General features: G+C 37.2%; 11 protein-coding genes across 11 annotated transcripts; 5 read left to right on the top strand and 6 right to left on the bottom strand. All coding sequences in view use genetic code 12, as the record gives it.

Annotated features, from left to right (window-relative positions):
- Positions 1-654: 654 nt before the first annotated feature.
- Positions 655-1,749, bottom strand: RPS27B (40S ribosomal protein S27-B; the record flags this gene model as incomplete). Its single annotated transcript, XM_001525091.2, has 2 exons — positions 655-900; positions 1,747-1,749. The coding sequence occupies 2 exons, from the start codon at positions 1,747-1,749 to the stop codon at positions 655-657; spliced, it is 249 nt and encodes an 82-aa protein (XP_001525141.2).
- A 2,433-nt stretch (positions 1,750-4,182) lies between these two features.
- On the bottom strand, positions 4,183-5,184 carry GLC7 (type 1 serine/threonine-protein phosphatase catalytic subunit glc7; the record flags this gene model as incomplete). The annotated part of the gene is made up of 1 exon (XM_001525090.1): positions 4,183-5,184. One exon carries the CDS (start codon positions 5,182-5,184, stop codon positions 4,183-4,185), a length of 1,002 nt encoding a protein of 333 aa, XP_001525140.1.
- Positions 5,185-7,510: 2,326 nt separating this feature from the next.
- On the top strand, positions 7,511-8,182 carry PVL30_002558 (uncharacterized protein; the record flags this gene model as incomplete). Its single annotated transcript, XM_001525089.2, has 1 exon — positions 7,511-8,182. One exon carries the CDS (start codon positions 7,511-7,513, stop codon positions 8,180-8,182), a length of 672 nt encoding a protein of 223 aa, XP_001525139.2.
- Positions 8,183-8,509: 327 nt separating this feature from the next.
- Positions 8,510-9,460, bottom strand: PVL30_002557 (uncharacterized protein; the record flags this gene model as incomplete). Its single annotated transcript, XM_001525087.2, has 1 exon — positions 8,510-9,460. One exon carries the CDS (start codon positions 9,458-9,460, stop codon positions 8,510-8,512), a length of 951 nt encoding a protein of 316 aa, XP_001525137.2.
- Positions 9,461-9,867: 407 nt separating this feature from the next.
- PVL30_002556 (uncharacterized protein) lies at positions 9,868-10,746 on the bottom strand (the record flags this gene model as incomplete). Its single annotated transcript, XM_001525086.2, has 1 exon — positions 9,868-10,746. One exon carries the CDS (start codon positions 10,744-10,746, stop codon positions 9,868-9,870), a length of 879 nt encoding a protein of 292 aa, XP_001525136.2.
- Positions 10,747-11,260: 514 nt separating this feature from the next.
- FUN30 (DNA-dependent ATPase fun30) lies at positions 11,261-14,911 on the bottom strand (the record flags this gene model as incomplete). The annotated part of the gene is made up of 1 exon (XM_001525085.2): positions 11,261-14,911. The coding sequence occupies one exon, from the start codon at positions 14,909-14,911 to the stop codon at positions 11,261-11,263; it is 3,651 nt and encodes a 1,216-aa protein (XP_001525135.2).
- Positions 14,912-15,682: 771 nt separating this feature from the next.
- PVL30_002554 (uncharacterized protein) lies at positions 15,683-16,849 on the bottom strand (the record flags this gene model as incomplete). The annotated part of the gene is made up of 1 exon (XM_001525084.1): positions 15,683-16,849. One exon carries the CDS (start codon positions 16,847-16,849, stop codon positions 15,683-15,685), a length of 1,167 nt encoding a protein of 388 aa, XP_001525134.2.
- Positions 16,850-19,279: 2,430 nt separating this feature from the next.
- On the top strand, positions 19,280-20,515 carry ATS1 (alpha tubulin suppressor; the record flags this gene model as incomplete). The annotated part of the gene is made up of 1 exon (XM_001525083.2): positions 19,280-20,515. The coding sequence occupies one exon, from the start codon at positions 19,280-19,282 to the stop codon at positions 20,513-20,515; it is 1,236 nt and encodes a 411-aa protein (XP_001525133.2).
- A 1,685-nt stretch (positions 20,516-22,200) lies between these two features.
- Positions 22,201-23,028, top strand: PVL30_002552 (uncharacterized protein; the record flags this gene model as incomplete). The annotated part of the gene is made up of 1 exon (XM_001525082.2): positions 22,201-23,028. One exon carries the CDS (start codon positions 22,201-22,203, stop codon positions 23,026-23,028), a length of 828 nt encoding a protein of 275 aa, XP_001525132.2.
- A 786-nt stretch (positions 23,029-23,814) lies between these two features.
- On the top strand, positions 23,815-25,035 carry CYS3 (cystathionine gamma-lyase cys3; the record flags this gene model as incomplete). The annotated part of the gene is made up of 1 exon (XM_001525081.1): positions 23,815-25,035. The coding sequence occupies one exon, from the start codon at positions 23,815-23,817 to the stop codon at positions 25,033-25,035; it is 1,221 nt and encodes a 406-aa protein (XP_001525131.1).
- Positions 25,036-25,672: 637 nt separating this feature from the next.
- SIL1 (nucleotide exchange factor sil1) lies at positions 25,673-27,088 on the top strand (the record flags this gene model as incomplete). Its single annotated transcript, XM_001525080.2, has 1 exon — positions 25,673-27,088. The coding sequence occupies one exon, from the start codon at positions 25,673-25,675 to the stop codon at positions 27,086-27,088; it is 1,416 nt and encodes a 471-aa protein (XP_001525130.2).
- Between the last annotated feature and the right edge of the window lie 258 nt (positions 27,089-27,346).

Below are 27,346 nucleotides of genomic sequence, written 5' to 3'. Positions count from 1 at the left end.
GTACACATTCTTTTGTTTTTCTATTTTCTAATTTTCTTATTATCTCATTTTTCAATTTTCTTAATTTATTTTGTTATTTTGTTATTTTGTTTTTCTCAGCCTCGTCCAATGCAGTTTTACAATCACTTTGTTTGGTATTTGTATTCCATCGTACTTGTTGAGGAACGTACACTACAATTATTGTACTAATACCTGGCTCTAATACATTGCATAAAAAACATGTTGGTTCAAAAGCATTACGGTCCAAGAAATCAAAAAAAAGAAAGTAAACAAAACAAGACAAGACAAAGCAAAACAAAACGAAACAAAGAAAGAAAAAAAGAAAAAACATTCACTACATCAGTATATGATCGAGTTCAATACAAAAATATAATGTATATTAAATTCAAAAACTTTTGCAAGTTCCTGCTTTCATTTTTTCCAAACTTTCTATACTAAAAGGCATTCCTTTTGCTTTTCGAAAAAAAAGTATGGACATTTATATGCTACAACATCAAGCCGCTCTTATTCTTTTTCTCCTCTCAACTTCTTCATTCACCATTCAAAGTCTATGTGCATTTTGAAACCATCTTCTATCATTGCTTACAACTCTTTCTAACCTTTCCTCTCTTTCCATTAATTCAAAAATTGGAAAACAAAAAAAAAACTGCACATTTACTTTCTTCTGAAAGAACAACCCTCAGTCAACTTAGCCTTACCACCGGTTGGGGTACACAACACAGTTGAACAGGAATCACAAGTGACAGCGGTTTGGGCGTGTGAGAAAACAGTGGTGATGTTAAGACATCCTTGACATTTAACATCCATGAAGAAGGATCTTGGTTGTTGAACAAGCAACTTCAATTTATGTTGGTGAGCCTCAGTAGCTGGGGATGGGTGCAATAAATCTTGAACTAAAACCTATAGAGAAAAGAAAATCACTTGTTAGTAATCATGGTTTACTTTTGAAATAATAAAAAGGCAAAAAAAGCCATAATGAGATAAGACCAAAGATAACGAAAAGATGAAAGAAAAGATATAAAAGCAAGGACAATGACAATGACGATGACGAGGATGCAGACAATAACAAGTATAGCCATGCACGTGCAAATGAAAGCTTACAACTTGACACCTGGCTTTCGACATAAAATGCATTCATTAGCTCCCAACTCCTTGTGAAACCAAATCAACTTTGCTTGACGGTTAAATCAGTCAAGAAAGGAGCTCCAGTCCTAGACAAGGAGGTGAAGAAGCCGGTCAATTTGCAGTATAAGCATGGTAGATTTTGCCAAAGCATAGAATACTCCTGAATCTCATGACAAAAAAAAACACTCCCATGTTTGATCTATTTGCAAACTCTTTGCATGTTCCACAGTATATATATATATATATATATATGCATAGAAAGCAGTGAATCAAATAAATGTCTTTCTTCAACTCTCGACACTCAACGCTTGAAATCCATAATTGGTTAATGGCAATAACTTTTTCGTTCTTTTTGCACAAGTTGATTTCTATTCAATATTTTAATTTCATAGTCTTCTATCAAACGTGATTGGGGTCTGATTCTTTTTACTGTCAATGCTATCCATATCTCTATCGTCAAAAAAAAAGTGTTTGCTTCTTAAATGAGGGTTTCTTTCTATCCTTTCATGGTCATCAGTTATCAATGACTAATAATCAATCCTTCTATCTCTTCCAACGTTATCTCTATTGTCCATCACACAGCCGTCGATACTGTGCTATATTCTTCTTGAAGGGACATACCATTGTGCTGTCTTGTCTTCTTGTAAAGGTGTACTACGTCCTAGGTAAGCGTGTTCTTTCAGGCCCCTTTCTTTTGTTAATTTTTCATTACGAGACTTACTGAGAAGAAGAAAAAAAAAAATCCAGCGTGTGAGGGGAGGCACCACAACCACAACCACACCCACAATCACGCACTCTCTGCTGCTGCGGGGGGCAATCCATTAGGGCTTTTGCCCTAACACGCATGGTAGCGTTCTTTTACTAGTAGCACCCCCCCAACACCCACCACAACCACAACCACAACCACCACGCACACCACTACAAATATTATTTAAACAATCTACCACTCCAACACTCCAGCATTGCTGAAATGGTTGCCGACAAAAAAGAGAGGTATTTTAGGTCATCTTGTCCATTATCAAAAATTTATCCAACTATTCCAGTAGTCTTTGTCGTAGGTATAGTTTTTTGTTGTCGTTACGTGGTTTGATTCTGTAGTACTGTGTTCATTCTTACACGTGTTGCGATGCTAGTATTTGACGTTGAGTTGTATTGTCTATATAAATCCATTGAAATCTCTTGCATGCTTCGTTCTCGTATACAAAGAATCAGCGTATGGGATCAATAATCTGTACTACTTTGGGTTCTCTATAAAGAATGCATTTACGTCAACCACGTTTCTGGTTGTGTGGTATGTAGATGTAGAGCTAATGAACCAATATAGAACCGGTCAACCTCCAAGTTGAGCCCAATACCCCCTACACTTTTTTTAATTAATTAGTTTCTGATAAAAACACCGATGTTTATAAACTGTCACAAGGGTTTATTGTGCCATCATATTGCATGCATCCAGCTCTCCTGGTACAATATGTACAATACTCAAGGAGACACATGGAATCATAAAAAAAAAAATATGAACCCACAAACAGTTGAAACGATCCATTGGCGTGACTGCAAAAATACAAAAGGTAGAGCTCGTTTACATAAACAAAATAATGGGGAAAGCACAAATTTATATATATATATATATATGTATATATGTATATATGTATATATGTATATATGTATATACGAATATAAAAAAATAACTGTATGGCCTAAACAATATACTAAAAAAAAACACTTCCCCATCTTTTATATAGATCTAAAATCTCTTGAAACTTATACATGCCAAACAGTCAAAACATGAAAATTAACTCTGGTAAAAACTAATGTATATATAAAAAAAAATATCTTCTTTCATCAATCATTCCTCCATCAATAGCGCATTTCTTACTCTAAACTCGATCTCTCTCTCTTCTTTTCTTTTGTTTGGCTATTTTTCATTCTCTTGTTTGTTCTTGGTTAAAATCGCTACACTATTTATTCTTGCACCAACACTAGTACCATCTTTAAAATCACAGCAGCAGCAGCAGCAGCAGCAACAACTTTCACCACCGAATCATTAAGTTCTAAATAAAAATTGGACATGTATTATTATTTTCCTCACACACACAATCTCTCGCTATCGTGTTCTTTTTTTTTAAAAAATATCTTCTGTCTCTTATACCAATCAAATGTCATCATTGTTCTTTCTCTTTTTATCATTCTATTTTGCTATTTCATTTTTTCGTATCTTTTTCCTTGGTGAAAAACACCACTATGAGGGTATTCTTCTCCATCTATTTTTTTTTCTTGTTTTGATACAGGGTCGTTGTCTACTTGCTCTAGTACTTTATATAATCCTATAAAAATGAAAATCAGAAAATAATAATAATAAAAAAACAAAGCAAAACAAATCCAAAAACTTAAAAGATAATGGTCTTTGTTTTGTTTATCATAAATTCTATTAGCAGCATGCCGATGATGGTGATGACAATGATGATGAAAACAATAACAATTGGCGTAAGAATGCCGGTGATACTAATACAGAATGTCACAGAAAAAAAAAAAGAAACCCAATAATTAGGACCACACTATAGATCATTCGTCCAACAGAAAAGACAAAAAAAAAAAATACAATTCTTTGTACTTTAAGTTCTGCCAAATTTTTTTTTTTTGTTCTTTAAAATGCAAGCGCAGACGTTATGCGACTAGACTGGAAAGGGAGGTCAAAATTATTCTGAATTTCTTCAAGTGTAATGAAATGAATGTTTATATGTAAAAAGGAGTGTGGACTTAGCTTAGCTTATCTTGGCTTAGCTTAGTTTGATTTGATTTAATTTGATTTAATTTGATTTGGTTTGATTTGGTTTGATTTGGTTTGATTTGGTTGAACTCGGTTAGGTTTGGTTTATTTGATTGTGTATAATCGCTAAAGGTTATAAAGATGTGTAATGTGTAATGTACAAAAGTGGTTGAAAATGGTTGTAGCAATGTTTCATTGTGTCATAGATTGAGAATAAATTAATAGTTGGAAGGAACAACAAAACTATTCTTGAAAGCCAAAAAAAAAAAAGAAGAGAAAAAAAACATTATTTATTTCCCTGCCTTCTTTTGCTTTCTGCCCGGTGTGTTCGCACCACTTGATCTGTTCCCAACATTGGCTCCTCCGGTAGGATACCTTGGTTTCTTGTCGGCTGGCTTCAAGATTTGGAAGGAGCACAATAAGGATTCGTCAACTGACATCATTGCACCAGCGTTATCGAATTCGCCACAGTAGTTTGGAGCGGAGAACAAAGTCACCAACTGTCTTTTGCTGAAAAATTCGTAGCCATCCTCAACAACCTGGTGAGCTCTACAGATCAAGTCCATGTCGTGCTTCTGCAAGAAACGAGATACGACATCGGGGCCAAATGTGAATGAGACACCACGATCGTTTTCAGACCATCCCGTGATGTCCTTATCGGGGTCAGACCATAACAAGTCGCACAACAAACCGACATCTGGGATATCTGTTGGTCTCATAACTCTTCTAATTTGTTCCATCGAGTTCAAGTCTGGCGACAAGCCTCCGTGCATACAAAAGATCTTTTCGTCGATAATCGCAGCAATGGGCAAGCAATTGAAGCAATCGGTGAATGTTTTCCACAACTTGATATTGTATCTTCTCTTACACTCGTCGTAGAATCCGTAAATACGGTTGATTGAGGCACACTCGTGGTTTCCTCTCAAGATGAAAAAGTTTTCGGGATACTTAATTTTGTAGGCCAACAAGAGACAAATAGTCTCCAAACTCTGTTTACCTCTATCGACATAGTCACCAAGGAAAAGATAGTTTGCCTCGGGAGGGAAACCGCCGTATTCGAATAATCGCAACAAGTCATAGTACTGACCGTGAATGTCTCCACATATCTTGATTGGTGCTTCCAACTCCAAGAGGATAGGTTGCTGGATAAAAATCTCTCTTGCCTTAGTACAGAGATAACGAATCTCGTGTTCTTGTAAAGTGACTTGTTTACCGGGTCTAGAGCCTCTTACTTCTAGTAATCTGTCGACAATAGAGTCTATGTCTGCTGCTTCCTGATGGTCCGTCGACATTGTATACTGATGATGATGTTATAGTTGTAGTTGTTGTTGTGATTATTATTATTGTGGGTGGACGTGGGGATGTAGGTGCTATGCTTCCGTGTGTAAGTATAAATAAGTATATAAGTATATATATATGTATGTATATATATATATATGTGTATGTATATATGTTGTATGTATATATATATATGTTGTGTATATATATATATATATTGTATATATGTTGTGTTATACTTGTGCCAAAGATATTGTTGGTTAGAGAGCTATACCAGATTTGGACTACGCTTCTTCTTTTGATAGTTGTTTGTAGTGACGGAATTACTGCAGTGCTTGTTCTGGTTGATCAGGGAGCTGCTGTGGTATTGTCTAGTAGTTATTGGAAGGAGGGAGGAGTTGGTGATTGATGGCGTCGGTATATAGTTGCTGGTAGTACGTGTTCTATAAATTTTTGATCAAAAGAAAAAAAAAAAAAAAAGAGAGAGGAAGAAGAAGAAGCAAAAAAGCAAAAAAGCAAAAAAGCAAAAGAGCAAAAAAAAAATAAAAAATAAAAAATAAAAAAATAAAATAAAGGTGACACGAATCGCAGGTGATAGACGACAGAAAAAAAAAAAAAAACAAGGGGGAGGGAGAGGCGAAAACTAGGGATGATGTTATGCTACGCTTTAATCGATAAAATTAGTAGTGGTAGTGGTAGTTGTAGTGGTAGTTGTAATAGTGAAAGTAGCTGGATTATAAAAGTTGATGTGATAACTTGGCTAGTTCCAACTAAAAAATAAATAAAAAATATATATATAATTTGTTGGACCTTGTGAAGAAAGTGGAGGAAGAAAAGGTGGGAAAAGGTGGGAAAAGGGGTGGCTTGTTGTTTATACTAAGAGATGATTAACAGTGTACTAGTGTGTCTACTAGTGTGTGTGTACTATATATATATACATATATATATTGGTTAATTTGCTTTTGTCTCTCTCCTTCTCTCTCTCTGTCAAATGTTTTTTACTTTTTTTTTTTTTTATTGGAAGTTGCCCTTACAAGGATATGTTTGAAACTGGTTCTAGCTGCCACTTGTGTTGTTTTTCTTTCAACAACTAAAAAGGGTTATACCTTACATATATATATATATACACACCAACAATCTACAGTTCTTTTGTAATGTAATACTTTTACACTAACTGGTATATACTGCCAGTAGTCACAGAGTACAAATCTACTAGGTATCATATAAAGTTGTTGCTGTTGTTGCTGTTTTCCTGTTTTCCTGTTTTCCTCTTTTCCTCTTTGTTAAACCAGTGGACTGATATAATACATTACATTCAACCACTCTATGACTCTTTTTGTCTTCCTTTATATTTTTTATTTTTTTATATTTTTTTGGGAAATTAGTGGTCGTGCAAGACAGCTCATTTGGCAAAACATTATAGGCAAAGTACACGACCACATTACAATTTTTTTTTAAATAATAAAAAAAAATATATATGTATACTAACACTGATGAAGATGTAGCCTCTAAACTAAATATAAAATATAACAAAGAAAAAAGAAAAAGAAAAAAAATAAAATAAAAAAAATCACTACGTTGGAGTTTTGGGTTGGGTGTCGGTTATAAAGATTTAGACCAACAGTGGAGACAAGGAGAAGCAGAAAAGCGAAAAGGAACAAGGAACAAGGGATGTAAAAGATACACACAGACACACACACATCGCAATCATACAAGTGAGATGACAGTTTGATACTGGTATACCACCACCATCAACAAATGCTTTTAATCTTTCTTTACTTGTTTTTTTCTTTTCTTTTCTTTTCTTTATAAGTATCAAAGAGAGAGAAAGAGAAGAAAGAAAGTCACGTCTTCTTCTTATCTCTAATTAAAAGTATTAAAAAAGAGGAAAGCTCGGAAGAGCAAGATTGTTAAATGCTACACTGAGTCTCTCTCTCTCTCTCTTTCTCTCCGTGTTTTCTCATTCTTTTTTTTTTATGCCTGGCGTATTTTGACTCGATTAGGAAAGTGGTGATTTCCTCTTGATTATACATTGTATATTATGTAATAACCATATGGTTATTACATAATATTATTACTCTCATACCTTGCCCCAATACTTACACTCACACACTCTCTCTTTCTGTTGTCCCCGCATTATATACCATAATATTGTACTTGTTCATCCTCATCTAGTAACTAAACTACAGAGTCTTAGTGTTGGTGTTGATAGTGGTAAGTGGTAAGTGGTAATTGCATCAACCCAAACAAAGCAAGAATACACCTATTGTGAGATAAGACAATCACCTGTGTCTCAATTCTTTTACTTGTTCATTTCCTCATTTAATTATTTATTAAACCATGAGCAAAACATCCCAGCCACGGCAACAGCAGCAGCAGCAGCAGCAGCAGCAGGGTCCGCCATTTCCAAACAATTACATCCTGCGACAAGTCTCGCTGGCCGACTCTAAACCATGCATGATCTGCTTCAAGCCATCTTCAACCGTTCTAGTATCAGAAAACCAGCATGATTTCTTTTACGTTTGCCCCTCGCATTTGTTAGATGACCAGTTTGCTACCCCCATAAAACCAGAATCATACAACTTGTTACACCAAGAAGTTAAACAAATAAATCAGAGCGTGGCAAAGTTGCGCAAAGATATGGAAACAGAAAAACCATACCTCTGGGGCATGAGCAACTACTGGAAACTGAACAATAATGGAGATAACCCGTCAACAAATGACAACGACAACGACAAAGAAAAAAGCAAGAGTCAGGAGCAGAATAACGACAAGGACGGTAAAAGCAAGTATGAAACCCTTAAGGCACGACTAGCAGACCAATTACAAAACCTCAAGGAGAAAGAAGAAGAAATCAAACTGTTCAAATTCAAAAAATACCAATTAGAACAAACTATATACAAGAACCGATTGATGCTTCACCAAAGGAGAAAGCACGAGAAAGAAAAGAGTGAAAAATTACAACAAGAAGGCTTCTTTCCACAAGCACCAACCCACCAACTCACAAACTAAACTCGACTTTTGGTTTTTTTTTTTTTATAATCTACCATGGAAACTTAAGGAAAAAAAAAAAATAATAATAATAAGAGAAACGCGGAGAGAAAGAGACTTGCAATTTAGATGGCATAACATCGTCCCATTGCATTATAGTATATATTATTGCCTAATCTACATTCAAAACCATCTTGAAAAATAGGTCAAGGCAGTTCATTGTATAAAATAAATATGCCTCTTTTTTTTACTGTGTACCTGTTCGTTTCTTTTCTTCTTTCATTTTTTTTTTTTTTTTTTCAAATTTGATTCAGCTATATTAACCTTTCACCTCCATTATGATTCTGTTTACGGATTAACAACTTTCTCATCCATCCAATCTTCCCAGCTTCCTATTTTTCCCTTCAACACACTACCATTCAAAAAGTCCATATTCCCTTCCAATTTATCAAATGTAAATGTAGAACCCTTGGCAGAGCCAAGCACTCCCAACCAAAACTCCCTCAAACTCTCCCTACTCACCCCGCCATTCCCATTGGCACCTACACCACCACCACTACCACCACTACCACTACCTCTTCCGCCGTGTACGCTATCCTCTGCGTCATCGTCAATTGCATCAATCCCAGATGTCTTTTCCCTACTACTAATCTCATTCTGGATCAACTTGTGTATCTCCAGCTCCAAGGTCGACCTGATCTTGTGAACAGGCAAAGCATCAAACATATCACTCTTGTTCAAGGCAAACATGTAGTCAACACCGTTCTGCTTCCTCTCGGTAATTGCAATTAAATTGTACAAAAACTTTGTCAACTTTTCAACCTGTAAACTATCCTTACCCCAGTTACCGCTACTGGAGTCAATAACTATAATCACACCCTTCAATTGCGAAAGAGTAATATCTTGTCTAACGAGCCTTTCAAACAAGTTCCAGTACTTCAAATGGCCGGGATAATCAACCAATTGGAATTTCTTGCCAACTTGCGGATTGGATATTGGAAGTGTAATATCCGCAAAGTTGGGCTCAATTGAAGACACCGTGGTGACAATTTTTAAACCCTTGTCCTTTTCGTTTCCTGCCCCTCCTTCATCAATTCCAGACCCATCGCCAAGTAATTTATAAAAAAGCGCCGTTTTGCCCGCATTGTTCGGACCACAGATAAGGAATGTGGGTCTGTAGTACGGCGACTTGTTTGCAATCTTGATGGTTTTCAATCCGCCCGACTGGAGGAAAAACTGCACTACAAGGATGGTGAATCCTAGTAGTATTGAAAGAAGTACTAGCAATACCTTATCCATTGCAAATAATACAAACAAAAAGGAATACTTGTGTATGTGTGTGTATGTTTATATATATATATATATATATATATATATATATGTATGTATGTATGTGTGTGTGCGTATGGTGTTTTCAAAATCGGAGTAACTTGTGGGTTTTTCAGTTTCCATTTTCTTTCTCTCCTTTATATTTTTTTTTTCTTCTTTTTTTTTTTTTTTACTACGTTAATCAGTTATAAATTTATGACCAGATATATTCTTTTCTTTTTCACCTTTATCTTCAAAACACAGACACTTGTTGTAAACATTTAAGTTATAGAAATCCATTACAAAAGTATTTAGAAAAAAATAAAAACATTATAAGATACAAAAGTTTCATTCACTCACATCATTATATACAAATCTCAATCTCAATTTCAGCTGGTTTATAGACTCGGTGGTGCTTCGGCCTCATTTTCTCTGCTTCTAGGGATAATCTTACTCTGGTATTTAGCCATCTTCGCTTCTTCTTCAACAGTCTCTGGCTCGGCCTCATCTTCAATAGGCTCAACTGATTGCACTTCCTCAATGTAGTGTTTCAACATGCTCTCAATCCCATTTTTCAATGTCACGGAACTCGAATCGCACGATCGGCATGCCCCCTTGAGCCTCAAGAATACTGTACCATCCGATTCTCTAAACTCGACAAACTCAATATCCCCACCATCATCCTGAATAGCGGGACGAATCCTTGTGAAAATCAACTCCTTAATCATCTGCACCACTTCATCGTCATCTTCATTGAAAGCCACGTCATCAGCCAAGGCGCCTTCTTCTTCATTCATAATCGGAAGCCCCTGATTCAAGTACTCCGTGAGAATAGAAAAGATTTCAGGCTTGAGTAAAGCCCATTCGTATTGCGGCAATTTCTCAATAGTTATAAAGTTGGAGCCAAACATGATGGACTTGATCCCATCTATACTAAATAATCGTACTGCAAGGGGCGAAGAATGAGCTTCGCGTCCACTCAAAAACTCACGAGTTTCATTCTCACCAAGAATCTGCAAAGAAGGAAGGAACTTGAGTGCATGATCATTGGGAGTTTCCGCAGTTTGAATGAAAAGTGATCTCGTGAAATGCAAACTTGGAGATGTGGGTCTTTTGTAGGGAGTGGATAGTAAAAGTTTAGACGATGATGATGATGATGATGATGATGAGTGGAGGCGAGAAAAGAAAGGCGAGGATAGACAAAAAGTCCTTTGCGAATGCAAGCGATGCAATGGTCTAGACCTTGCGGCTGTTTGGATATAGCGTACTGCTTTCATCACAATAATATAAAGAAATGTAAAATGAGCAAGTGGAGTAATAAAATGTAGGAAGAAAGTAGAGTGATAGAAATGAGTATTGGGTTGTCGTTTTTTTTTGGATTAACAAACCGAATATTCTATATGATGGGTTTGTTCACAATTGTGGAAACGCTCGGAAAAACAGGAGAGAGAAAGCAAAAAAAAAAAAAGCTATTATGTAATAATCGGCTGCAAGGTTGCAAATTTGTTTTTGAGACACGTCAAATATAATTCTATACCTGATAACCAAATTCTGCATCTTCTTCTTTTTTTATAGTAACCTACATTTTTTGTAGTTTTTATTCTTTGATTTAATTTTTGTTTTTGAAATCTTTTTCTAATATATATATATACATATATTATATATATTTTATATATGTTCTGTATATGTTCTGTATGTTCTGTATGTTCTGTATGTTCTGTATGTTATGTATGTAGATATACTACTTTTTTCACCTCATCGGGTTCTCTAACTACAGCTGCCAGTTTATGGTCAGTTCTTTTTGTCGTCATAAATAATCTTTTCCAAAATAGATGCAGAGTTTTCTTCAATCTTTGTTTCCGAAGTCTCGTCCGACATACTTGCGTCCAATTGAAGCTTATTTTGTGCGAGCATCATCATATTGATCTCTATGGTCTTGTCACTCACAAGTTTGTAGACCGTGACCTCTTTCTTTTGTCCGACTCGGTGTGCTCTATCTTCGGCTTGTTTATCATCGTGTGGGTTAAACGATTGGTCGTAGCTGATGACATTGTTGGCTGCAACTAAATTGATACCAAAACCACCAGCTTTGGTTGAAAGCAAGAAAACTGGAATCGAATCATCCTGATAAAATAAATCAATAGTCTCTTGACGCTCTTCAACTCTAGTTCCACCATCTAACCGAACAAATTTGTACTTGAATACAGACAAAACTTGCTCTAATATATCCAACATTTGGGTAAACAAAGAAAAAATCAACACTTTTTCCCTTCTTTCAACTATAATGGATTTGAGAATCGATTCCAAAGTCTTGATTTTCCCACTATCCAAAAATGCATCTTCAGGAAGCTGCCACTTTTTTAGTGTATGTGGAAACTGCACACACAATCGATTCAACTCAGCATCCGACATGACGCACATGTCCTCATAAATATACTGCTGATTGGCTTCGGCATATGCAGGTTCATTCATAATCGCCTTGGCCATTTGACGCAACTTTGCATCATCATATATCGACCTAAACAAAAGTGGATGCAATGCAGCCTTACGTAACTGCATCAAAACATTTGAAGATGTTGGAACTGGATCATTTTTATTCAACTTGGCCAACTCTGCTGGGCTCAAACTCTTACGTCTTAACCTCTCTTGCCTAGTCCTGCGACCGTCTTCAAGGAACTTGTTGTATAGCTTGGCCTGATCATTAGTCATTTGACAGTGGCAGACTTCATGACATTTGGCGGGTAAATTCTGAAGCACTTGGTCCTTGCGTCTTCGAAGAACAAATGGTGTCATCATGGTTTTCGCATTCTTTATTGCTTGAACGGAAAGAAGAGGATTATAGTTTTTCTTTGTCTCCTCCTTCTCATTCGTTGCAGTGACCTTTGTTGCCTTTTGCCTAAAAATTGCAACATAATCTTCTTTATTTTGATTAAATACATCTGGCAAAATAAACGCAAGTAGCGAGACCAATTCTTTTAAATTGTTTTGCAAAGGTGTACCTGTCAAAAGTAGCCTAAATTTTCCCTTGAGCTTCATGAGCTTAACATACCTTTCAGATTGCGAGTTCTTCAACAAATGACCTTCGTCGTACACAATCACATTGAAGTTTTGATTCTTTAAAAACTTTGCATCTTGCGGAGAGCCACAGGCCAAGTTATATGTGGTAACCAAAACGTCAAACTCGGCATCTTGCAACTCGTACCTAAGCTCCTCTCTCTCTTTTTGCGTTCCAAAATATGCCTGCACCTGTATACTAGGGCAAAATTTGTTAAATTCACGGATCCAGTTCTCAAGCGTTGATGCTGGTACAACAACTAAATGCGGATGTTTTGCTCCTGTTTCTTTCAAATGCGCCATAAATGAAATAACCTGACATGTTTTACCAAGACCCATCTCATCGGCCAAGATACACGAGATCTTGTTCCTGTACAACATATTGATCCAATTAAGTCCCACTTGCTGGTAGTTGTTTAATGTGATATCATCGCTCAAAAGCGCAGGTTTGTGTTTGAGATATCTTAAACCAGAGCTACCTTTCTTCACCTCTACCACATCATCATCATCATCATCATCTTCTTCTTCTTCTTTTTTATCTGCTGGCACATCGATAGTAGTCTTAGCTTCGCCATCGTCTGTAGGATCCAAGTCCACAACATCCAACTCCCCTTCTTGTCCAGTCTGTGTGACTCCCCATGCCTTCATCTGTGAAGAAACAATTTCACCATATTGTGCACATTTTTTGATCAAGGAATCAACAGCCTTGTATCCTTTCAAACTCACCTCAGTTTGTTCAATCATCCTCAATCCAACAGTCTTGCGTCTGTTCAGTACTGGTGCATTGGCATCCGCAAAATTGTTGTCTGCAATATCATTGATCGTGTTGAATGGACGAGCACTAATGACTCTTTCTGCCACATCAGGTTCGACGTTTGAGATATCTACAATATCCTCAATCGATGCATTGTTAAGAAACTCGACAATTTGACCATCTATACTGGTGATTCCATCTTCAGCACCCATCACCAACTCTTCCTCCGACATCGAATCACTTAAATCATCGTCATCAAGAACCATTTCTTCCTCATCACTGATGGAAATGACATTCGATTTGCTGCCGTGTGAATGTTTAGGATGGCCATAGCGTGCCTGGCTGTAATTATTAATGTTGTTATTGTTGTTATTGTTGTTATTATATTGTTGTTTTTGCAATTTGGCTCTTCTTCTGTTTTCTGCAATCCTCCTTTCCAGCTCTTCTAATTCGTCTAACGGTGCTGCAGGAACAATAGGAGAAGCTGTACTACTGCGATTGGGAATTGAGTCATCGTGAAAGCTAAACTTTGCACTCAATGCCAGTGGTGCAGGCACCGGGGACGAAGATTCAGATTCAGAAGAAAGTGTGCCATCAAGCAACGATCCTCTAACTAGTTTTCTTCTCTTGATGTTGTTGTTGTTGTTAGAGAGGGGGGAAGAGGAATTGATGTTTGATAGTGATGCGAGTCTTCCAAATTGCTCCAAAGTAGGTTGGTTCCTCAATGTTGGATTTCTATACTTGTTCAAAATAGATTGTTTCGACTTGATCTCGACTTTGGTAGACGAATTATTCTCCTTTACTGGTGATGGTTCAATTGTAGATGTTTTCACCCTTGCTTTTCCCTTGACTGGTGATTCGTCCTCATCGGCAATAAATGCTGGTGCCGTTTTTCTAGTTGGTGCAATGGATATGGCATCATCATCATCATCATCATCATCATCATCATCATCCTTTTCTTTCTCCACTTCCTCGTGTTTTTCCTTTTTTTCGTACTTTTCCTTTTCTACCCCCCGGTCTTTCTCTTTCTCTTGCACGCCCAATTTACCCAATTTACCCAATTTATCCTTATTATCGTCCCTCTTCTGATCAGTTTCCACTTTGGATTCCTTGCGCTTTAAAAGTGCTTCATACTCCAACCTGAGTCTTTCTTCTCGTTGTTGCTGGCGCAATTTGTTTTCCTCCTTGTACTTTCGTTCCAACTCTTCTTTCTGTTTTCGGAGGTATTCCTCACGACTATAATTTTCCTCCAACCATTTTGTAACTTCTCTCACCCTGCCTCCACCTTTGACAAAGCCTTTGAAAAGTTCTTTTTCGTTGAGGTAATCAAATCTCTTTTGTATCAAGGGAAAGTCTGGATGCGACCGTATTCGTTGTCTTTTCTTTTCAAGCTCGCGTTCTTTTGCATCATTTGATAATGATGCTGATGCTGATGCTGATGTCGATGCTGCTGCCGTCGATGCTGATGATGATAATGATGGCAATCCCGCTGCTAAGCTTGGCTGCCGTATAGGAGAGTCATCTCTCGTGGAAGTGTCTATGCGAATTGGCGAAGAAGCTGGCACCTGTACCTTGTTCTCTTGTAAACCCGATGTCGATACAGGTTTTGTTTCTCCTTTTCTGAACCAGCTCATCAGAAAAATCCAAATACTGTTACTGGTTATGTGAATATATATATATATATATATATATTCGAAATTCAACTCAATTAGGTCTGGGGTTTGATGATGATTACTATGATGATTATTATATTGATTATTTTTTTGTTGTTGTTGGCTTGCTATAATCCGACTCGATTTGAATTTTGCAACAGATGGAAACGATGCGCAGTATTCCACCACAACTTCAAGTAATTTTTTTTTTTCCTTTCTTTCCCTCTATCTTTCTATCCATAATTTAAATTGTTTTTTCTTTTTTTTTTTCTTTTTTCTTTTGGCAATTTGAAAATGTACGCGTCAAGACGAAACAATCACCAATACCGCATAGAATGCTTAGTAGGTATCGCAACAACATGTCACTACTACTACAAAACAATTTATAAATCGACATGTTCAGGTTATTGATGGATAAGAAAGTAAAGCTTATAGTTTATCACAATATTGAAACAAAGAATCAAGTAAAATGAAGAGACGGTAAAATCCCAGAGATCAAAAAGCAAAAACAAAAACAATCTAAACATTTTAAAGATAACCTATTCATATACTCATTTTTTTTTTCTTACTTTCTTAAAAGAAAAAGTAATTCTTTATACAGCAAATCCAGCAGCTGCGTGTTTTGCATTCCAGATACTTCGACAACCACCTTGAACATTATTTCAAAAAATTTCAAGAGGAAAAGAAAACAACCCTCCTTCTCCACACACACACACACACCCCTCACCCAACATTTCATTCTTTCAATCGCTTCTAGATACCCAATTCCTCGTACTTTTCTTTCAAGTAGTTTTCATCATTCAAGTACTTCAAATCAGACACGGGTCTCTCGCCCATCACACTGATTCTGTACGCGTGTCTAATGACGGGTTCGTCAAAATCAACGCATGGGGTGTGTACAGTGGTGGCGTTGTTCCAGAGCACCACTGTGTTTGGCTGCCACGAGACCCTGATTTGCAAATCTTGCGCTCCCTCTATATGATCATACAAGAATTTCAACAAGTAGTCTGACTCTTCCTTCTTTAATTCGATGATTCTTCTTCCAAACTCCTTATTCACGTAGAGGTGTTTCTTGCCCGTCAATGGATTAACGCGCACAATGGGGTGTATGTTTGTTTCGGGTTCTCTTCTAGTGATCCCGCCTGCCTTTTTATTAGTCTCAGCCTGTTCCACCGAGGAGTGCAATATGTGCAATCCTTCAAGGCGTTCTTGCATAGCGGGACTCAAACGATTGTAAGCCTCCACCGTGTTTGCAAACAATGTATCGCCACCGCTCTCGGGAAGTTGCAAGCATGAAAATAAAGTCAATTGGAGCGCGTTAAGAGAGTATGAGCAGTCGCTATGCCATGAGATGGAGTTTGTGTTTTTGGCAAAAGCCGTGTCAATCTCATCTTGAGATGCCCCACGGAATGTGATGTGCATTTGTGGAAAATTTTCCGGGGATCCCGAGGTTGGATGGATGTGCAATGGTCCAAAGTAGTTCATAAAGTCAATGGCGAATTGTGGACCCTTATCATTAAAGTCCTGGTTCTTAAACACAACAACACCTCTCTCAGCAACAAACTTGGCCAAATCCAGTTTAGCCTTGTCGTCCAATTGACTAAGTTGGATTCCATCGATTTCAGATCCAAGTTTTGGAGTCAACCTCTTCACTGTGTAATCTGTAGATTTGGCACTGCCCAAAGAAAACAAGTTTTCAAACTTATCGCTTGCTTGATGGCCTTTGTCAATGTATTTTTCAAACTTGTATGGTGGGAATTTCTGTAATGGGTTCCATGTGGGCAAGTATTGTGGGTACAATGCCAATTTTTGGTTGTCCTGGCTCACCGTGATGCTGCCACGCTTGGTTTTGCCTGAATAAGAAGGTTGGAATTGGGAAGCATCGTACTTGTCTTCAACTGCAGCTGCAACGGGGGCCATTATTGAAGTAAACTTATATGTGTATGTGTGTGTGTGTGTGGATGTATTTGTAATTGTGTTTGTAAATGTGAGTAGTATATGACTCTTAGATTCTAAGAGATTGTTTTATAAAACTATGTATTGGTGATATTGTGATAAAACAGTTTATAGCAAGAAGGAGTAAAGACGGATTTCTTCCCATTATATACTTGCCTCGAACTCAGCATTGTGTCGATGTATGTGCTTGCTGTGGTCTATATCAGAAAGTCATATGACAAAGGGTAATGGAAGTTTACGATGTAAAGAGTGTCAATATGCTAAAAGGAGGAAGAGAAAATAAAATGAGAGAATCAAAAAAAACTGTGGCTGTAGACAAGTGTATGTATAGTAGAGTACGTGTACTGCCAATCACGTGCTGGATTGCCAGCTCTGCACTAGATAAGAAGATGCAAAGCTGTGTCCAAACTTGACAAGGAGGATGGTATTGTGTTTGTGTTTGTGTTTGTGTTTGTGTTTGTGTATATAAATATTTGTCAGTGTATGATTGCATATGTGTGCATGTGCATCCATCGGTTGATGACTCTGGTATTTGTCTATTTTCATTCGAATGTGTGTTATGTTGATGCATATTCTTCAACTCTCTCTCTCCTTTCTTTCTTTCTTGTTGTTGTTGTTGTTGTTGTTGTTGTTTTGGGTGCAAAAAATTTCACCTGTACGGAATTTGCAATTACGCCACAGTTTTTGTTTTTTTCCATTTCATTTCTTTTTTTTTTTTAAGTGTGAGTTTACCTTTGCTCACTCCTTTTTTTCCGTAAGCAATTAATTCTAAGCCATTGCCAGCATTACCAAAGTTGTACACTCTATAGTGTTTTGTCATCATACTTTTTGCCATGCTCCAATTTATAATATTAACTTGCTAAAAAAAAACGGAGACGATGCAAGGAGAACAACAGAGCAACAAAACTATGGCTTCAGACTTCAAACTTCAAGAACGAAAACAGCAAAGAAAAAGAAAAGCACAATATAGAAATCAGGAGATTCTTTCAACCCCGTTTATTTCACTTCCTGAACTTCATCCAAACATTCCATTCCTTGTTTTTTATGTTCTTGGTAGTGTTCTTGTATTTTGACATTTTTAGAACCAAATATGAAAAAGAAAAAAAAAAAAACATTTACTTGCTCCTCTTCAAGTTGACTAGTTATAGTTTGTTAATCACTTTTTTTTTTGGTGGAGCTGGAATAGCCAGAATGTTGACAAGAGAACAAATAAAAAAGCATATATTCCTCACCATATTACTTTTTTTTACTTCTTCTTCTTCGAGACTAAGACCATTAGATATAAAATGTTCATGGCCATCCTACACAAACAGTGTCAAGTTTATGATGATGCTTTCTACGTGTATATGTTATAAACTCTCTTGAAAAAAAATAAAAGTATGTTCTGTTTACTTCAATTGATTATCAACACATGTACTGCTTGTTTTCTCCATGCAAACGTTTACTTACCGACGCAATATCTTTTTTTTTTGCGCTTATAATTTTTTCTTTTGTTGTTTTCCCGAACCGATTTTGTGTACAAACATCGAATGTCCTTGATATCGATCTGATAAAGAAAAGCTTCAGATTCTAGCCAAATGTTCTTGTTGATTGATAAATGTTTATACTTATAAGCACGAGTTCAAACACTAGAATGGAAAACATCACTTACAAGTACTATTGTGAGTATCTGGTTCAGCTTAACTCAAGTCAATAAAAAACCAGACAGGAAAAGTAAAAATAAGAAATGCTGGAAAAGGGGAAACCGTATATCCTCGACATACCTGGTATACTCCGGTATGAGCCCTATTGTCGTATTTTTTTTTTTTTGAAACATTAGCCAAGTCTTGAAACACTTTCTTCTTGGATCTTGATAATGCAAATTCCTATTTAGAGAAAAAGAGGTAAAAACAAAAAAGAAAGAGAAAAGTGTTAACTCTCAATGAACCTTAATCGATCTCCTGCAAAAGTTGAAAAAAATTACTTGCTAATTGAGCTGTTTGTCCATAAATTGGCTCACTTCTTCTATCGCTTTGGTATTTACCCTTAAGTTTCACAGTCCATGCGGGTCTAAGAAAGAAAAGATATTTTCTAATAAATTACTCTGCATGTATCTCGCAAAGTATTCTTTGTTACAAGTGCCATGGTTGGTGGTGATTGTAGATTAGTAGCTTGCGGGTAATCATTTCTCGACTCTCTTTCTCAATGCGCGCGCGCAAAAAAAAAAGACTTCAACAATAGGAAAACATAAGGGAAATGGGAAAAAGGAAATGGGAAATGGGAAATGGGGGGAAAAAAAGAGTATTGGTGTGAAAGTTTGTATGAAAGTTTGTATGAAACACTCGTTTGCGCATGTAGTACCAAAATACTTTATATTCACAGAAACTACTTTATTCTACTTGACCAAGTGAGTTGATGTATCAAATACTTTCGTGTGGCTCGAATGGAAACTATCAATTGGGACTAGACAATGATGAAGACCAATCTATACTACAACCAGCCACTTTTATGCTCCTTGATCCAAACACTAATGAGTTGAAATCAAACACTAAGCTCGAAAGCAAACCCATAAAGATAACATGTGGTGGAAACCACACACTTGTTCTATTTGAGTCTGGTGAAGTATATGGCTGTGGAGCCAATGACAACGGCCAAATTGGTTGTAAAGAAAAAGAAAAAGAAGAAGAAGAAGAACTAGAAGCTGAACAGCATCATTGCTTCAAAATAATCCACCCACCCACACCAAAAGGTGTATGGACCGATATTGCATGCAGTTGGGAATGCTCCTACTTGGTCTGCGACAAAAAAAAAGTGTATAGCCTTGGTCGTGGTAACAAAGGTGAATTGGGACTAGGGCTGGGTGTGCTAAGTAATAGTGATATCAATCTTGGCTTGTTGCGTGAATTTGAGTACCCTGTCACCAAGATAAAGTCATCCTTGAACCACGTATTGCTCCAAACAAGCGATGGTAAACTTTATGGCTGGGGAAGCTGCAGAAAAGGACAATTGGGTGATGTCTTGGATCCATCACTAATCAAACGAGGAGCAATTTGGCAACCGGTTGCACTACATTTTACATCAGAGGATAATAATCTCGACATGAGTTCTTCAACCATCGATGACTTTGTTCTAGGACGAGACTATACAGTGTTTCTCAAAAGGGAAAAGCATGGGAAACTCGAAATATACGGAAGAGCCAATATTGACAAAGACAAATTAGATATGTGCATTTCGTGCGATAAAGATTATAAGATTGAGAAAATCGAATCGATGTGGTCTTCCATACATGTCAAAATCAATAATGAGATCAAGTCGTATGGAGTCAATACGCACGGTCAACTCTACAACTACAAGTTCCCTCAATCAATTGAGCATTTAAAGGATTGTTACCTGTTTGTAGTTGGTAGTGAGCATGGTCTATTACTAGCAGACAACAAGGTCTTTGCCTGGGGATGGGGAGAACATGGTAATTGTGGAAGCCCCAATTACGCAGCTAAAGCTTGTAGTACCCATTCACCCGAAACGTTGCCAGATGATATTACTTTTGACTACCTAAATCCGTTGTACACTGGCCAAGACAAGGTCCATCTCATTGCTGGAGGATGTGCAACAAGCTGGGTGGTTATAGAGTCAGAATCAGAATTAGACTAAAATTTAGAAACCAAAGCTTTCCTCAGCTTTATATCCTTATTTCTTTTTTTTTGTTTTGTTTTTTCTTCTAGTTACTTAATTATAGAGAAAATGTCACGAAGATTCTTCCCCATATTCATCTTTTGCAATAGTAAAAAAATCTGTAGATTGTCATTGCACGAAAGATGGAAAATATGTACATCGTTATTTTACTCTAGGACGTATCCAAAAAGTCAACTGTCATTCTGCCTTCTCCTTCTCCATCTCCATCTTCTTCTTCTTCTAAACCCTTATTTTGTTTTCGGAGAATAAAAAAAAAAGAGAAAGAAATGAGGGAAAAGAAAAGGAAAAGACAATCAACTTCAAGAAAGAAACTTAATCGATACACAAATCTGTACCTGATCTAGCATTAAGTAAATCGTCCAAGCGATACTCTCAAAAATGGAGTATGAATGAAAAAAAAAAAAAAGAAAAAGAAAAAAATCAAGAAAAAGAACAAAAAGAAATGGACAAGTTTGTATAAGCTTCTTTCGTCACGTTGTTTCGCATATGATAGCGAATAACAATGTAGGACGGATAGATGTGTGTGTGTGTGAGTGTCTTTGAGTGTGTTGAGAAAGGAGGAATTTCCTAAATTGCTATCCACTCCATATGCGACTATAACAACATGCAAAATGATCGGTGTCAAATACAAGGTTGTTGTTGTTGTTGTTGTTGTTGTTGTTGTTGTTGTTGTTAAATGATAAGAAGTAGTTGTGGTGAGAAGTAGAAGTAGTTGTCTGTAGTATATCCGATGAATGTTATGTACATGTCTGTTTTTTTTCTTACCCTTTTTTTTCATTTTTCATTTTTCTTTTTTACAATGAGAAGCGCAGATTGAATTTTTTTTTTTTTTTTACATTTGACTTTGCAGAGTTGGGCACCGGACACGCACGCACAAATATAAATACATATATATATTTATATGTGTATGCGAAAGAGAAAGAAAGGAGAAATAAGATAGACAAGAATACAAAGAGGAAAGAAAAGGATGTTCATACTTATGATTTATTTTTAGCAGCCAGGTTATTTTGGTTGGGTTGTACTGGTTCTTTTTACACCAATGCTATAACGTATATACTGGTGATACCTTATGTTATTCTCTATTTTTTTGAAGACATAAATTGCGTGGCTATTTCATGGTGTTTTTGTGTGGAAAAATAATAAAATATAAAAATGTTTGCGTTGAATTGAGGTAAAGTGTTGGCAATCGAGAAGGAAGAATTTAGATCAAAAAGAGCGATTGCGAGAGAGAAAGAATATGCATATCAATTTCGGTGTTTCCATATACACATACTGCTTCTTTCCTTTTTTAATCTACAAAACATTAGATAGCACAGGCTGATTTTGAGTGCTTCAGAGCAAAATAAAAAAAACATCAGAAAACGAATATGGTACCCCCATTTGGTGAATTAATTTGAGATGGTTCTGATTTATAGGCTGTGAGAATCAAGATCTTTCTAGAAAATACCAGAAGGTAGCGCAGAGACAAACAAAAGAGAAAGAGAGACAGAGATAGCAATTGTGATATATTTCCCCGCCATTTCTACGCCATTTGGAATAGTATATTCTTTATATACAATATAATACCAATTAGGTTACCACCATATATAATTATCAATTGGTTCAGTGGTGAATCTTCTAGTTATCCGCTTGCTTATTTGAGAATGAGTGCAGAGAATGTGTTTGGTGCAATTTGTCTGGGGAGACCTATGGTTCTTGCTCAGCAAGTAGATACAACAAAGTATGTGATTAGTGTACCCAATGCGTCTAAGATCAATTATATTACCATATTTATATTGCCAAATTCTCCATTTGTCGATAACAATCTCACAGCATTGGTTTATTTTCAATTGCCTACACCCCAACAACAACAACGACAACAACAACAACAACAACAGCAGCAGCAGCAGCAGCAGCAGCCGGAGTTTAAGCTTCTTGGAGGTATCAATCCAGCGAAACCTTCTGCGATATATAGGTTGTCCAATTTTAGCTCCGGAGCTGGTAATGATAGTGGTAGTGGTACTGGTTTTGGCGGTAGTAGTACTGGTGATTCTACAATAGAGAATGACCAAGGAATGGAAGTGGACAATACTTTTAACGGACAAGGATCGGGGATTGGGGGTGCAAGTGGGACTGATGCGAATGATCAAGTGACTATTAATATCGGAATATCAATTGAGCCTACGGTACAAGCAGAGCAGATTTTGCAACAATCAAAAGCAGATAACAGTGGTGGGTTAGTTCACACGCGTGCATCGACGACGACGACGACGACGACGACAGCTAGGGCCAATGGAGAAATTCCAGCTATCAAGGATCCTCAGAGTACAGCTACGTTGGCGAATAAGATTGTGGGGCATGCCTATAACTATCTAGCTAGCTTTATTGATCCTCAGGGGAAAGTGCCTATTAAGGCGTTTGACAATTGGTGGGAGAAGTTTAAGACAAAGTTGCAGACCAATCCCAACTTCTTAAACGAACTACAGGAGTAGAGTATTGAACTACACTTATAGATATCCTGATTTTTTCTATTCTTCTTTTCTCCTTTTTTTTTTTAAAACAAAACAAAACAAAACAAAATTACTATTATCATTATTATTTCACATAATTTTTATTCCAGTTTGACTAAAGGAATAATATGGAAATAAAATATGTATGTGTATCTGCAACTTCTCACTTTTTATTTATCCATTAGTAAAACACGGAGTTTGATCTCCGATCAACACAATCACGTGATAATACTATTATGTCACAAGTATCTCTACTGATTTCATTAGTTTCATTTTTTTCTGGTTTTTTCTGTTTTTTTCACCCTTCCCTTCTGTCCTCGCTTCTGGCTTCATCTTTTTCTTTTCTTTTTCTTTTCTTTTGTGTGTTTTTGTGTCTTTGTGTCTTTGTGTGTATATGAAGCGTCAAGAAAATGCCACACATTTGTGAATTTCTTTTTTTCTTAAAGCTGCGACGGAGTGGAGAGGGAGGGGGGAGAGGGCAAGCGGAAGAGAGAGAAAATTAAAAGTGTGGCATTTTGTCTTCTCTCTCTCTCTCTCTCTCTCTTTTTTTTTTTCTTTTTTTTTTTTCAATATAAATCCCTGTGCAGAAGACCACCATCTCTTGTAATACACACATTTTTTTTTGCTTACAAATACCCACCAACCATCACTTTTTACACACACAGACCTTCAACAGGATTTAACTGTTTTCATATTCCTATCCCTATTATCACTCTCTTTTATTAATTTTTCTTTTGCTCCATTTACAAATCTCATCCCAACTACGCAATGACTGTTGATTCTTCCTCAAACTTCTCCTTTGGCACCAGAGCCGTCCATGTTGGTGCTCCTATTGACGCCACAACAGGTGCTGTCATTGAACCCATCTCCCTCTCCACCACCTTTGGTCAGTCCGAACCATCCAAGCCATTGGGAATCTACGAATACTCCCGTTCAGCCAATCCAAACAGAGACAACTTTGAACAAGCCGTGGCGTCATTGGAACAAGCCAAATACGCCATCGCCTTGTCCTCAGGTTCTGCCACCACCGCCTTGATTATCCAATCATTGCCTATCGGATCCCACATCATCTCCGGTGGTGACGTTTACGGTGGTACCCACAGATATTTTACAAAGGTTGCCAACCACCACGGCGTTGAAGCCCAATTTGTCGCAAACTTGGCAGATGACTTGGAAGCCACTTTGAGACCAGAAACTAAATTGGTCTGGGTTGAAACCCCTTCAAACCCTACTTTGCAAGTGACCGATATCGCCAAGGTTAAGCAAATCTTGCAAAACCACCAAGACAAGACAGGCAACAAGGTCATCTTGGTTGTCGACAACACTTTTCTCTCCCCATACATCTCCAACCCATTGAAATTCGGTGCCGATGTCGTGGTCCACTCGGTCACAAAATACATCAACGGCCACTCAGACGTGGTTATGGGTGTCCTCGCGACAAACGACTCTGAGTTGCACGAGAAATTCAGATTCTTGCAAAACGCCATCGGCTCAATCCCATCACCATTCGACTCATGGTTGGCACACAGAGGCTTAAAGACATTGCACTTGAGACTTCGTCAGGCATCAAACTCTGCACAAAAGATTGCCGAATTTTTGCAATCCAAGATTGACAACCACAACGATGGATCCATCATCCACGTCAACTACCCAGGCTTATCAACACACAAAAACCACGATGTCGTATCTCGCCAACACAGAGATGGCTTGGGTGGAGGTATGATCTCCTTCAGAATTAGAGGTGGTGCCAAAGCAGCCTCCATCTTTACTTCATCAACCCAATTATTTACATTGGCAGAATCTCTTGGTGGTATCGAATCCCTCATCGAAGTTCCTGCCATCATGACGCACGGCGGTATTCCAAAGGAAGAGAGAGAGGCAAACGGAGTTTACGACGACTTGGTCAGAGTCTCTGTTGGTATCGAAGACACCGACGACTTGATTGCCGACATCCAACAAGCCTTGAAGAAAGTTGCATCAAGCTTGTAAATTGATATTATGTGTGGAGGGGAGAGAGAGAGGGATGTGACGGAAGAGGGTAATAATAGATTTCTATTATAGATATAATTTCATCTTTTTTTTTGTTTATTTTTTTTTTCTTCCTTTAATAAATTAATTAGTTCCTTTCTTTATTCTACACCTTTCATGTAATTTTTTTTTTTAGAGTACTGTTGTTTCTCAATGAAGTATATGGATTGAAAAAGAAAAAAAAAATCAGTGAATAAGAATTAACTTGTTTTCGCAGTTGTTCTACGTAATAAACGTGGTCAATTATAGTTGCATCTTCTAGAAGGTTCACATCTATGGAATTTATCACCCATCATTGCAAACAGTATATGAACAAACAGTGGCCGCTACTCTGCGCTACCTGTTGCAACTATCCATATTAATTGCGAACAGCAGGTCAAAGAAACTCAACGCCTCTTTCAACATGTATACTCAATTTCCGCGCAATATTTTTATATCTATATCTATATATATATATATATTCTTAGGTATCCCTGGAGCAAGCCAAGTTTCAAAAGATATATATAAAAAAATAGACCACAAATTTCACCCCTGGCCAACTCAATTTTTTATTCTTGTTTTTTTTTTTTTTCATTTTTTACTTTAGGATCTGGCTTAGATGAACAAGAAGCTCATTCTAGTTGCAATTTCACACCTCTTCACGCTTATCCACTCGTCATCAACTAACAACAGAGGCAACAAGAATTACCAAGATATCATTTGCGACCCTTCAAACTTGGACAATTGCTACCCTCGAATATTTGAACCTACCTCAGAGTGGCAATTGATCAAACCAGGCCAAGATATACCTCCTGGTTTGCATGTTAGATTGAATATGGAAACACTGGAGAAAGAAGCAAAGTTGATGGAACGAGAAGAAGAAGAGGAAAACAGAAAAGGGGAAGTAGAACAACAGCATAAATTTGGCCAAGAAGACAATCACAATGCCGGAGATGTAAACAACAAAGTGGTTGAGTTGATCGTAGGGGAAAATAATGGAGATGACGAAAGTCCCAAAAACCAAAACTCGAATGAAGCCGGTGAAACTGCCAAGGAACAGACCAAGAGCCGGAATGAGCAGATTCAACAACAAATCTTGAAAGCGAAAACCGGGTACAAGCCCAAATCTCGTGTCAATGCAGAAGATTTGACGAATTTTGATTCTGCATTGAACGAAGTAGAACAGTATGATGCACATTTGCAGACACAGACGGAAAATAACAATAAAGAACGGTTTGAGTTGGCACTCGACACCATCCAAGATTATGTGCATGATATTGAACTAGGTGTCAAGTTGACATCTTCAAAAGATAGTACTGTATTACGAAAACTTATTGATTTGGCCGAGTCCGGAGATGGTGAGCTAAAAAGCAAAGTTTATAACATTATTGCTTCATCATTGAGGAACAACCCCGAGGCCGTGCAAAACATTATTGATGGGAGAAGCGGAATTGACTATACCGCATTCACCAAAAGCTTACTTGGTCAGCTAGAGCTGGCTAGCGATCTGGTGCAGAAAAGGATTCTCGGTATAGTGCAGGCTCTAACCCAAAATGTGCAATTTGTCGAGTCATTTTTCACATTTGCCCAGGGCCATAATTATGGACTCAACACTCTTGTTGAAAACTTTACGAAATTGGGCCCCCAGGCAAAGACCAGAGCAGCCAACATTCTTCAAGATTTAGACCTCGTTGGCAAATCGAATGACCGAAGATCATTGGAAGACGACGACCCTAGTTCCAATGTTTCCAATTTCATTCAACATGCACTAGTTGAAAATAAAGTTTCCACCCAATCTGAATTTGAGAAATATTTCGACAATTTGGTGACTATACACCAACAAGACGAGACTTTGAAACCTACTAGGGAGTTTCTTAATTGGCTTGCTAGAGAGGTTGAAGTAAGAAAAGAGAAGAAAAAGAGAGATGATGTTAGTCTTGAGGAGTTGAAGTTTGATGAGGAAATGTTGCGTGCACGCCATGAAGTCTTTGGCAATCCTATGGGGTTGAGAAAAGCCATTGCTGATGAGCTTTAAAACAACAGTATAAATTATGTCTTCTTTTGTTTTGTTTCTTCCTTCTTATTTTTTCTATTTTTTCTATTTTTTCTTTAAGGACCTTTTAGTTTTATCTTCTTTAATAATTGGAGAAAAGTAGACGGATACACATTTTAAGTTTTTTTTAAAAGATTTCTTCCTTTCTTTTCTTTGTTTTTTCTTACCTTCCTTCATTATTGCTAGCACTATTTAGCTTGTATTAATATTAGTACAAATTCTATGTAAGAGAAAATGACA

This window comes from Lodderomyces elongisporus, chromosome 3, assembly GCF_030384665.1.
Source record: "Lodderomyces elongisporus chromosome 3, complete sequence".
Taxonomy (NCBI): Eukaryota; Fungi; Ascomycota; class Pichiomycetes; order Serinales; family Debaryomycetaceae; genus Lodderomyces; species Lodderomyces elongisporus.
The sequence above is the reverse complement of the archived record's forward strand: the minus strand, read 5'-3'. Positions and strand labels throughout refer to the sequence as shown.